The 12,400-nt window shown below is 38.0% G+C and overlaps 1 protein-coding gene across 1 annotated transcript in view; it reads left to right on the top strand.

Moving 5' to 3' along the window:
- LOC106878892 (N-alpha-acetyltransferase 30) overlaps nucleotides 1-12,400 on the top strand; it is a 22,267-nt gene that overhangs the window by 9,673 nt on the left and 194 nt on the right. The window contains exons 2-3 of the mRNA XM_014928241.2: nucleotides 4,949-5,072; nucleotides 7,038-7,093. Coding sequence (XP_014783727.1) covers nucleotides 4,949-5,072; nucleotides 7,038-7,093 — 180 coding nt within the window. The remainder of the gene's footprint in view (nucleotides 1-4,948; nucleotides 5,073-7,037; nucleotides 7,094-12,400) is intronic.

Raw genomic sequence — 12,400 nt, 5'->3', positions numbered from 1 at the left:
AATAGTTTTCAATTTGAGTACAGCATCTCACTCGTGAGGCACTAATGCATGATGTGTTGAAACAATCGTAGTGATTAATAAAAAATTTCGTGAATTCCATTTTCTTTCTCTTCCTTTCATTTTTTATATATATCATCATCATTTAGCATCCATTTTCCATGCTGGCATGGGTCAGACGGTTTGACTGAAACTAGCAAGATGGAGAGCTGCACCAGGCTCCAGTCTGTTTTGGTTTGATTTCTACAGCTACATGCCCTTCATAATGCCAACCATTCTACAGAGTGTACCGGGTGCCTTTAACGTGTCACTGGTATGATATATATTACACTGGAACCTTGATTCGTGAATAAATCGGTTTACAAACAGTTTTTCAAACATAAAATGTGTCAAGTGACAACTGGTGTTTCAAGTAATGAACATGCAAGCTGGCATCAGTGGTTGGCAACAGGCTGGGAGTGTCAGTTACTGTCTAACTTTCACACAGTGCACATCCTTTCTCTTGAATTTCCTATGAGAAAAATAGTTTAGCTTTACAAACATTTCGGGTAATGAATGGCCTTCAGGAATGACGCAAAATCATAAACTGCATTTCCACTGTATATATGTATATACAATGGACCAGTGGTTAGGGCAGCGGACTCGCGGTCATAGGATCACGGTTTCAATTCCCAGACCGGACGTTATGAATGTTTATTGAGCGAAAACACCTAAAAGCTCCACGAGGCTCCAGCAGGGGATGGTGGCGAACCCTGCTGTACTCTTTCACCACAACTTTCTCTCACTCTTACTTCCTGTTTCTGTTGTACCTGTAATTCAAAGGGTCAACCTTGTCACACCATGTCACACTGAATATCCCCCGAGAACTACATTAAGGGTACACGTGTGTGTGGAGTGCTCAGCCACTTGCACGTTAATTTCACGAGCAGGCTGTTCCATTGATCGGATCAACTGGAACCCTCGACGTCGTAAGCGACTGAGTGCCAACAACAACTATATCAGTAATCCCTTGCCATATCATGGTTCACCTATCGCAGTTTATTACTTAAGCTTACGTTGATTCCTCTGTGGTGTTGTTTTGCGTTGATAATAAAATAAATATATACAATTTATAAAAATGATAATAAAACAATATACAGTAGTTTCTACTTCGCATATTTTCACCTATCGTGGGGTATTTTGGAACGTAACACATGCGGTAGTCAAGGGATTACTGTGTGTGTGTGTGTCGTATATTGTAATATATGTGTGAATATGTATGTATATATGTGTAAGAAAGAGATAAAGACTACAATACAAGAAGTTACATTCCATGTTGAATGTGGCATTCAATGTATTAAACTTCCCCAGCTGTCACTATCTCTCAGCCAGTCAAAGCCTGAAAAGGTTTTGGACAGTGCCCCTGTTTCTCAGATTAATTTTTTTTTAAAAGCATAACAATAGATTTATAGTTAGAATTCCTGACATTTCATCTAATGTTATTATATGTTTAGTTGAAAAGCATGTGGTAAAGGGAAAATTTATTTGTTGTATTGATATTATTTTCATTGTAGTTTGTAGCTCTTGAGTTTATCTTTTGAATCCAATCGAAATTAACATGTGAAGGTTGTAGTGACAAAATATTTAGATGGTACTATACACGGCCACATACATTAGTGAGAACTCATTGATAAAATGTTGGATGGCTCTTTTCTGCCAAGGACAAGCAGTATCAACATGTTATTGCTGAGTTCTCCTTGTCGGGGTATCCAAATGAAATGCACACTTGTGCTTTTCAGTTTTTCTGTTCATTTTGATATATTATGTGATATCATCATCGTCATCACTCAACATCCATTTTTCCATGCTCGCATGGATTAGTCAACCCTAGGCCAATCAAAGCCTTATGCTGTTTGTATGTACCCTTGTCTAGACATCACATAATGGTTGAAAATGAACATGCAAGCAAGGTTGTTTGTTTCTCGTCTTCTAGGAAAAACATATCTGGCCATGGGGAAATATCTCCTGAATTGGTGACAGGCGAGGGCTTGCGAATAGCATTCTGTATATCTTCCTTAATGTAGAAAGGCTGTTGGAAGCCATACAACTGTAGTATACAGAATGCTATTTTGATATAATAAAATGTTTCTGTCACGTAAGTTTTAGCAAGCCTGCTGGCTATTTACAACACTAATGATTTATTACTCACTGTTTTTCTATGTCAATAGAACTTAAATTTGTCTAAGCATATGGTTGCTAATGGATGCTTGCTGTTGATGACATGCAAATATGTAGAAATTCTACTGCTGGATGCTTCTCGTGTGCTACTGATATTCTTCTGTGCTTTTTAGCACTGTACATCTATACATGATGCTTTCTCGAGAAGAAAACAGCAGTAGTATGGATTTCTACAATTTATCTACGTTAACCCTTTAACATTCAGATGTCTTTGTCAAATGTAATGCTTATTTATTCATACTGCTTTGAATTAATCACATTTAATCTTGTAGCGTAGCGTAAGATTTCAATGGTGTGTTTGTATATTTTTAGAATGACATTATATGGTTGGTAAGGGTGGTTGGGTTTAGTTAGTTTTAACATAAAACATGCAGAATATTTGGGCCAAATATGGCCAACTTAAATGCTAAAGAGTTAAGCAAGATGTACAGAATACTATTTTTATATAATACTGCTTCTGTTGCTAAAAATGAACATATATATATATCATCGTCATTTAACGTCCATTTTCCATGCTGGCATGGGTTGGTCTGTTTGACTGATAACTGGTAAGCTGGGAGCTGCACCAGGCCCCAATCTGATTTAGCAAGGTTTCTATAGCTGGATGCCAACTACTCTGAGAGTGTGGTGAATGCTTTTTACATGCCACTGGCACAGGTGCCAGCCAGGTGGCACTGACATCAGCCATGCTCAAATGGTGCTTTTTACACGCCACCAGCACAGGTACCAGTCAGGCAGCACTGGCATCAGCCACGCTCAAACGGTGCTTTTTACTTGCCACCGGCACAGGTGCCAGCCAGGCAGCACTGACATATATATATCTTAATCTGTATATCTGATTTAACATGGCTATACTATGAGAAAGCCACAGCATGATGGTATTCTTGAGAAAGCATTTTATATTGACGTATTAGGCTAAAATGCACAGAAGTATCAGTAGTGGGGGAAAAAACGTCCATTTACAGTAGTGGAATTGCTAGATCTGGGATTTCTATGTATCTGTACCTTAGTGGTAGCAAGTATCCACTATAATTGCTTCTCTACTCATATAGAGAAACATTGTCTGTTTTGGTATGGTTTCTATGGCTGGATGCCCTTCCTAATGCCAACCACTTTACAGAGTGTACTGGGTGCTGTTCATGTGGCACCAGCACAAGTATCTTTTATATGGCACCAACACAGGTGCTTGTTACATGGCACCAGCATGGGTGCTTTTAACATGCTAACAGCACAAGTGCCTTTTAGCATGCTACCAGCATGGATGCGTGGGACCTACTGTATATATAGAGCGATAAACTGTTGATTGAGATAACTTGTGGTTCTGATTACATTAAAGCTAATGAGCTGTAACTAAATTGAAACTATAAACCTTCAGATGTTATGCCTGTTTCTTCTCTCTTTACAACAAGGTTAGAAATGTATTTTTATATATATAATGAATTCATTCATATACTCTATGGTGTCTTCATCATATCATCATCATTTAACGTCCGCTTTCTATGCTAGCATGGGTTGGACGATTTGACTGAGGACTGGCAAGCCAGATGGCTGCACCAGGCTCCAATCTGATCTGGCAGAGTTTCTACAGCTGGATGCCCTTCCTAACGCCAACCACTCAGAGAGTGTGGTGGGTGCTTTTAAATGCCACCGGCACGAAGGCCAGTCACACGGTACTGGCAACGGCCATGCTCAAAATGGTGTTTTTTACGTACCACCTGCACGGGAGCCAGTCCAGTGGCACTGGCAACGATCTCGCTCGAATGATTTTCTAACATGCCACCAGCACAAGTGCTAGAAGGCAACTCTGGTAACGATTATGCTCTAATGGTGCTATTTACGGGCCACTAGCACGGAAGCCAGACAACTGCTCTGGCAATATAATATTTATAGGTGCAGGCGTGGTTGTGTAGTAAGAAGCCTAAGTAAGGTATTATTGTGTGTGTGTGTGTGTGTATATATATATATATATATATATATATATACACACACACACACACACACACACACACACACGCGCACACACACAAATGGTGACTTGCATATTTACTCCTAATACATTTTCTGGCAGATTTGGACAAATGCTAATTGCTACTGTGTTAACACATTCAGTTCATTAGTACATGTATGAATCAAATGCGTTCTGAGCACATATTCGTCATAAAGTTGTTGTTCACTTGTGACAAAACACAACAGCAATTAGCTTATTCACATTTGAATCTGCCTGAATTAAGAATAAATGTGCAAGTCATTATTTTGATTCTCGCTGTTCACCATGCATATGATGATTATCATAGGCATGGTTGTGTGGTAAGAAGTTTGCCTCCCAACCACACGGTTCCGGGTTCAGTCCCACTGCATGGTACTTTGGGTGAGTGTCATCTTCTATAGCCTTGGACTGACCAAAGTCTTGTGAGTGGCTTTAGTAGATGGAAACTGAAAGAAACATATTGTATATATGTGTGTTTGTGTGTCTTTGTGTATGTATTTGTCCCCCACCATCAATTGACAACTGGTGTTGGTGTGTTTACATCCCCGTAACATAGCAGTTCAGCAAAAGAGACCAATAAAATAAGTACCAGGCTTTATAAAAAAATAAGTGATGGGGTCACTTCAACTTAAGGAATGTTTGGTCACCATTTATCAATGTTCTCATTTAAATTGTTTGTTGTATTTTCCTAATTTAATGAGGCTTTTGTCAAAGAAACTCACATTTTTTTTTTTTTATCTCTTACAGTGTATGGATGGCAGTAAATGTGTTGGTGCCATAGTTTGCAAATTGGACATCCACCAAGGAGTTATAAGAAGAGGATATATAGCTATGCTTGCTGTTGATGCTGAGTATAGACGGCGGAAAATTGGTAAGTATAGACAAACTGTACTAAAATTTTGTTGAAAGTAGACTGGAATATTGCTCATAACATCTGGGGAAAAGATCACTATGATTAGAAAGGATAAATTCATGTTGTGAATATATTTGGTGAATGTCAAGCTGTTAGAGAAAGGCATACAGGGAAAGTAAGTTCTATTGAGTAGCCATACTGAAAGTAAAGGATTTATGTGTTTGGTAGAGATTAGTGAGAAAAACACTGTATGAGTAGTAAGTAGGCTACAGAATAGTGCAACGAGTGAAATCTGAACAGTAAACTGTTCTTGAAGCGATAGAAGGATCAGTAAAAGAGCATGATGATGGGCCGAAGATTAAGGATTTTTAATAAGAGAGGCCTTATCAACAAGCAAATGGCTTTCTTCCTCATCCTTGTCATTTAACGTCAGTTTTCTATGCTGGTGTGGTTAGGGCAGCGGACTCACAGTCATAGGATCACGGTTTCGATTCTCAGACTGGGCGTTGTGAGTGTTTATTGAGCGAAAACACCTAAAGCTCCACGAGGCTCCGGCAGGTGATGGTGGCGAACCCTGCTGTACTCTTTCACCACAACTTTCTTTCACTCTTACTTCCTGTTTCTGTTGTGCCTGTATTTCAAAGGGTCAGCCTTGTCACACTGTGTTACGCTGAATATCCGAGAACTACGTTAAGGGTACACGTGCCTGTGGAGTGCTCAGCCACTTGCACGTTAATTTCACGAGCAGGCTGTTCCGTTGATCGGATTAACTGGAACCCTCGACATCGTAAGCGATGGAGTGCCAACAACTATGCTGGTACGAGTTGGACAGTTCAACAGGAGCTGGTCAGCCAGAGGACTACACAATACTACTACTGTCTGTTTTGGCATGTTTCATGGCTGGATGCCTTTCCTAATGCCAACCACTTTACAGAGTGAACTGGGTGCTCTTTACATGGCACCAGCATTGGTGAGGTGTAGTGAACAAGGATAAGGTGTTCCAAATGTGGGAACAGTATTTCATTGTTGAGTATATTTGGACCCTGTTAGAAGCTAGCAACTACTTGAAACCGAAATACTTCTTAGTTCTAAAAGTAAAGCTAAGTCTCCTTGTTGCTGCTCTTCCTTGAAATAAGCAATATAGTCAGTTTGTTGACTGTATATTGTTGTGAGACAATGACTAGTGACTGGGACCTTTGGAAATATGCAGTGCGTGAGAAGACCCGGCAAGCCAAGTGAGACCATAATCCGTGGCCTCTGCCAGAAGTGTAGCCAGCTCACTTATTCATATCTTTACTTCATTGAACACTAAACTCTGCTTACAAAGACCTGTTGGGGCAAGTGAAATCGAAATCATAATTGAACCATATTCGATGACTGGCACCTGTGCCAGTGGAGCACTAACAGCACCAACTGAGCGTGATCATTGCCAGAGCAGCTGTCTGGCTTCCCTGCCAGTGGCATGTAAATAGCACCATTTTGAGTGGGATCGTTACCAGCATCGCCTTACTGGCACTTGTGCCAGGGGCACGTTAGAAAACATTCGAGTGAAGTCATTACCAGTGCCACTGGACTGGTTCCTGTGCAGGTGACACGTAAAATACGCCATTTTGAGCGTGGCCGTTGCCAGTACCACCTGACTGGCCCTCGTGCTGGTGGCACATAAAAGTACCCACTACATTCTCGGAGTGGTTGGCGTTAGGAAGGGCATCCAGCTGTAGAAACTCTGCCAGATCTGATTGGAGCCTGGTGCAGCCATCCTGTTCACCAGTTCTCAGTCAAATCGTCCAACCCATGCTAGCATGGAAAGTGGACGTTAAACGATGATGATGGTGTTTCTAAATGAACAACAAATTTTCTGTAACAATTTGTTACATATTTCCCTAGAGTAATTCTTGTAATAAGATCCTTATTTTCTAATTGTATTTAATTTTGTGCATTTTCCTAATATTAACTTTCACTTATTTTTATTATGTTTTGCAGGCTCCAATTTAGTTCTAAAAGCCATTAGAGCAATGCTTGCTGATGGTTGTGATGAGGTGAGTTTTTTTTTTTTGTTTTTTTTTTTCAAATCTTTTAAGGAAATCCTCCTGTTGATTTTATGCAAGTGTTTTATTTTAAACTTTAATTTGCTTCATCTTCAAAATTATTTTATGCATTTCATCGTGTGAAATGTGAAGTTTTTATCAATATTATCATTAAATTCCCTGAGATCGACTTCGCCATTCATTTTTTGGGGTCACTGAAATATGTACCATTTAAGCTCTGCAGTCAATGTAGTCAACTTACCCCCTCCCCAAAATCAAAATTTTGAATCCACTATTATTATTATTATTATTATTATCATTATTATTATTATTATTATTATTATTATTATTATTAAGGTAGTGAGCTGGCAGAATTGTTAGCATACAGGACAAAATGCTTAACAACATTTCGCCCATCTTTATGTTCTGAGTTCAAATTCCACCGAGGTCGACTTTGCCTTTCATCCTCTTGGGGTTGATAAAATAAGTACCAGTTGCACACTGGGGTTGATGTAATTGACTTAGCCCCTTCCCCAAAATTGCTGGCCTTGTGCCAAAATTTGACACTATTATTATTTGTCTCTCTGTTCTGAGGTTAACTACCTTCCAGGGTCAATAAAATAAATACTAGGGTTGGTTTAACAGATCCATATCTCCCTAAAATTTGTTGTCTTGTGCCATTGTTACTTTATCCAGCCATCCATTTTCTCTGCCAGTTATTTCTGGGAGAGTCATAGTGATAGAATCCTCAGGCACCTTCTCCATCATTATTGGACTTTCCAGTTGAATTCCCAAGCATGACTAGCTGAGACTATAGGTATCATCCAACCAAATATTACTTTAGATCCTTGAAAATAAACAATGACACATCATTTATAATCATTGAACATTGTATTAGAAATCGCTCACTATTAAACAACCAACTTATCACAACTTTTATCATTGTGTTTCTACTTTTAACTGAAATATGAACTCAGCCATAGAACATAATACATAATTTGAAACTATCATATCATTAATACAGTATTAAACATCATATACCAGCTCTTGTATGGAATGTTATTTACAAAATAGAGTACAAATGGGGAATGTTGGATGCTTAGCTAGATTTGTCACTCTGGTTCAGTTATTAAAATTTGGGGGATTAAATTTGTCCAGGCTCAGCTATACTTTATAACCTTCCTAGGGTGATGAAAATAAGTGCCATTACTAGACTATGACAGAGTGAGACAATCTTTTCCTCTTCTTTACATAAATGACTTTCTGCCTACTGAAAGAAAACCAACATTCTAAGAGTTTTACAGTAAATTCACTTAAAAACTATAACAGTAGAATTAAAGAACCACTAATTAATAGGCTTATAGACAATTGACTAACACAGAATAATTCGATATTAAATCTATTAAAAGAATGTGGAGCATTTGAACAATTTGACTGGATTAAAGATTTGCTTACTTGACCAAGGGTGATGCATTTAAAAGCCTGCTTTTTTGCCATGCCAAAGACATATTTTTGCTTTGTCTAGTTTAACAACAATTAAATCCTCTTCTTCCACTTAAAAAATCGGATTTCCAGCTGGGGAAGTAAAACATTTGTTCTGACAATAAATATAAATTTTGTCATTTATTGAACCTTTTAATTGCTATATGTAAAAAAAAAAAAAATGTTAATGGTGGTATACTTCATTATGGCTGCACCAAACTAGCTTTGATCAATATTGGAATATACGAGGAAATTCAACTCCATTAAGATAATGACTAACTATAAGACCTTAATTGAATGCTGTCATGATTATATATTTCCCTTCTGGTACATAGACAATTTTGTGAAGGCGTTTGGGTAATGAAGGGACTTTGACTCCACTGTGGATAATTGGCAAAGTTGATTCATGCTGAATTTAAACTGAAACACAGGCATGGCTGTGTGGTTAAGAAGATTGCATCCTAACCATGTGGTGCTGGGTTCAGGTTTACTGTGCGGCACCTGAGTCGACCAAAGCTTTGTGAGTGGATTTGGTTGACAAAAACTGGAAAAAAAGCTTGTCATATATATGTACATGTATGTTTTTGTGTGTCCTTGTCTAGACATCATGTGATGGATGTAAATGAGCACCATCATCATACAAATGTAGTTGTTCATTTCCAGTTTTCCATGAAAAACGGGTCTGGCCATAGGGAAATATTACCTTGCTTGAAAACAGGTGAGGGTTGGCAACAGGAAAGGCATCTGGCTGTAGAAAATCTACCTCAGCAACTTGTCTGACCCATGCAAGCATGGAAAAGTGGACATTAATTGATGATGGTTATTATGTAAAGCAGGGTAATAAATAAGGTGTCATAAGGTGTTTAGTTTGTCACTCTGTTGTTTGTCTTTATCTGACCTAAATAAATAGTTAAATTAATGTAAATTATGTGTGCGTGTGTGTGTGTGGTATAATATATTGGATTGATTGCATGTGTGTATTATATAGATCATATAGCAATTTACTGTGTTGGACATCTGTCAACATGGTCGTAAGTTAAAATTCTACTTTTATCATTGTGTCAGCAAGACGTCCAACTCTGCTTGCTCCAGTTTGTTTGATTGAAATTCGACAAACAAGTACAAATAAAATGTGTCACCTATACAAAGCATGGATAAATGGATGTAAATCTGAAGAAGAATTCTTTAAATTACAATGCTTGATGTCTCATGGAAGATCATCAAACTAAAATATGGCTAAGGGAGACAATTACTTTGAGTTTGAAGTAGATAATTTAAGCTATTGCTGGCTATTAGAGTAATGAATTGTCATTATTTAACTTGTGATTTCATTGAAATAAGTAGGACAATAGCTCACTTACACATTGAAAGGTTGCAGAGCAAAGATCTAGAAGAGACTTCAAGTTTTGTTGGTAATACTATTGTTAAAGTAACTTTCTAGTAGAGCCACATCTGGTAAAACTTGTAATTCTGATACAAGCTTCAAATTACCTACTTATAGTTGTGTTCATAAAGTACATAAGTTTTAACTTCATTCTGTACAATATATATATATACACACACACACACATAAATATAACAAACATGGCTGTGAGTCAAGAAGCTTGCTTCCAAACCATCTGTTCTTAGATTCAGTCTCGCTGTGCAGCACCTTGGACAAGTGTCTTCTACCATAGCCCAGCCACCCAAAGCCTTGTGAATGGACTTGGTAGTCAGAAACTGAAAGAAGCCTCATACATACACGCATGCATATGTGCATGTGTGTGTAATTTTGTCCTGACATGTGTTGTTTTATAAGCAAGCCTCACTATCATACAAGCAATGTTATTTGCTTCTAGTCTTCTGTGAAGAACATGTCAGCCATGGGAAATATTGCCTTACTTGGAAACAGGAAAGGCATCTCGCTATGGGAAATCTAAGTCATTAAATTCCGTCTGATCAATGGAGGCTTGGAAAAGTGGACATTAAACAACAATGATGATATTTAACTCTAGATAACCTCTGGTTGAGTACACCTATGATCAAGGGCCTTCCAGTCTTATATTTATGTATATTGTATCTGAAACTACCATATTAAATATGTCTTTTTTTGTTTAAAGGCATGGGGAGCATTGGCTATTATTTCAAGCAGGTCAAACAACAACAGCACTCATGTCATTGACTTATTTTAACATCTTTGTTCATTATTGTCTTATACACATATGTCTGTCTCTTTTACTGTCATTGTATTTAAATTCTGTTCCTCTAATCCTGCTAGAGGTGAATTACATCTTCAGTCTTGCATCATGCCTTTTTTTTAAAATTTTATTGTGACTTTTATTAAACTATGTACAACATAAAAGTTTGACTAAAGCCCGAGAATTCAATTTGGTTTATAGAAACTGTGTCTAAGTCTGTTGTCTGTATGAGTCAGTGTGTGCATTAATAATAATGACCTGAAAGAAGCCAGGACCTTTGGTTTCATGTTAGCATTGAATGTATTTTGCCAACCATTGTTCAACCGGTTTACCTCACCAGCCACTTTGACTGGTTATCTGTCAAATTAATTTATTAATATCATCATTATTATTATTGATAAGCTGGCAGAATTGTTAAGATGCTGGGCAAAATGCTTAGAAGCATTTCACCGTCTTTGTGTTCTGAGTTCAAATTCTGCCGAGCTCAATTTTGCTTTTTATCCTTTCAGGGTTGATAAAATAAGTACCAACTGAATACTGGGGTTAATATAATAGATTTACACTCTTCCCTCCCCACCTAAATTGCTTGCTTTGTGCTAAAATTTGAAACCAATATTCATCATCATCATAGATCATACGTCTGTTTTCCATGCTAGCATGGGTTTAATGGTTCAACTAAGAACTGATAAACCAGGGAGTTGCACTAGGTTCCAATCTGATATGGCATGGTTTCTACAGCTGGATGCCCTTCCTAATGCCAACCACTCTAAGAGTGTCATGGGTGCTTTTTACATGCCAGTTACATGACACTGGCATCGGTCATGGGTATGATCTCACTTGGTTTGACATGTTTTCTCAAGCACAATATATCATCGAAGATCTTGGCCACCTGTCACTGCATTTGTGAGGCCCAACATTCGAATGGTGCTTTTTATATGTCACCAGCATAGGTGCCAGTCACGCGGCACTGGCATCAGCCATGACTAGAATTCACTTGGCCTGAGAGGTCTTCTCAAGAATAGCATACTGCCAAAGGTCTCAGTCACTTCTCATTGCCTCCATGAGGCCCAACATTTGAAGATTATGCTTCACCACTTCGTCCCATGTCTTCCTGGATCTACCTCTTCAACAAGTTCCCTCCACCATTAGAGTGCAGCCCTTCTTCACACAGCTGTCCTCATCCACATGCATCACAGGACCATATCAGTGCAGGACCGTCTCTCTTGCACATCACATCTGATGCCTCTTATGCACACTGACACTACACATCCAGCAAAGCATACTAGCTTCATTTCTTACAAACCTATGCATGTCCTTAGCAGTCACAACCCATGTTTCACTGCTGTGTAGCATGGCTGTTCGCACACAGGCATCATATAATTATTATTATTAACATAAATATTAAAATATTTCTGGTTGGACCATTGGTGGCAAAATATGTTTATTACTAACATAAAATGAATGTTTTGTAGGGTTTTTTTTTTCCTTTAATTCCCTGGGAGGATCTGTGTATGTATGTAATTGTTATTGTTAGATATTGACAGATTTAGTAGTTGAGCATCAATTGAAAATACTTTGATATTTTGTTTGTTTTTTTTGTTAAACCAAGATATAAATTTTTTCCTTTTTTTTTTTTTTTTTTTTTTTTTTTTTTTTTTTT

The sequence above is a fragment of the Octopus bimaculoides genome, chromosome 4 (assembly GCF_001194135.2).
Source record: "Octopus bimaculoides isolate UCB-OBI-ISO-001 chromosome 4, ASM119413v2, whole genome shotgun sequence".
NCBI lineage: Eukaryota > Metazoa > Mollusca > Cephalopoda > Octopoda > Octopodidae > Octopus > Octopus bimaculoides.
Note: the sequence above shows the minus strand (reverse complement) of the source record. Positions and strands in the feature narration are given on the sequence as shown.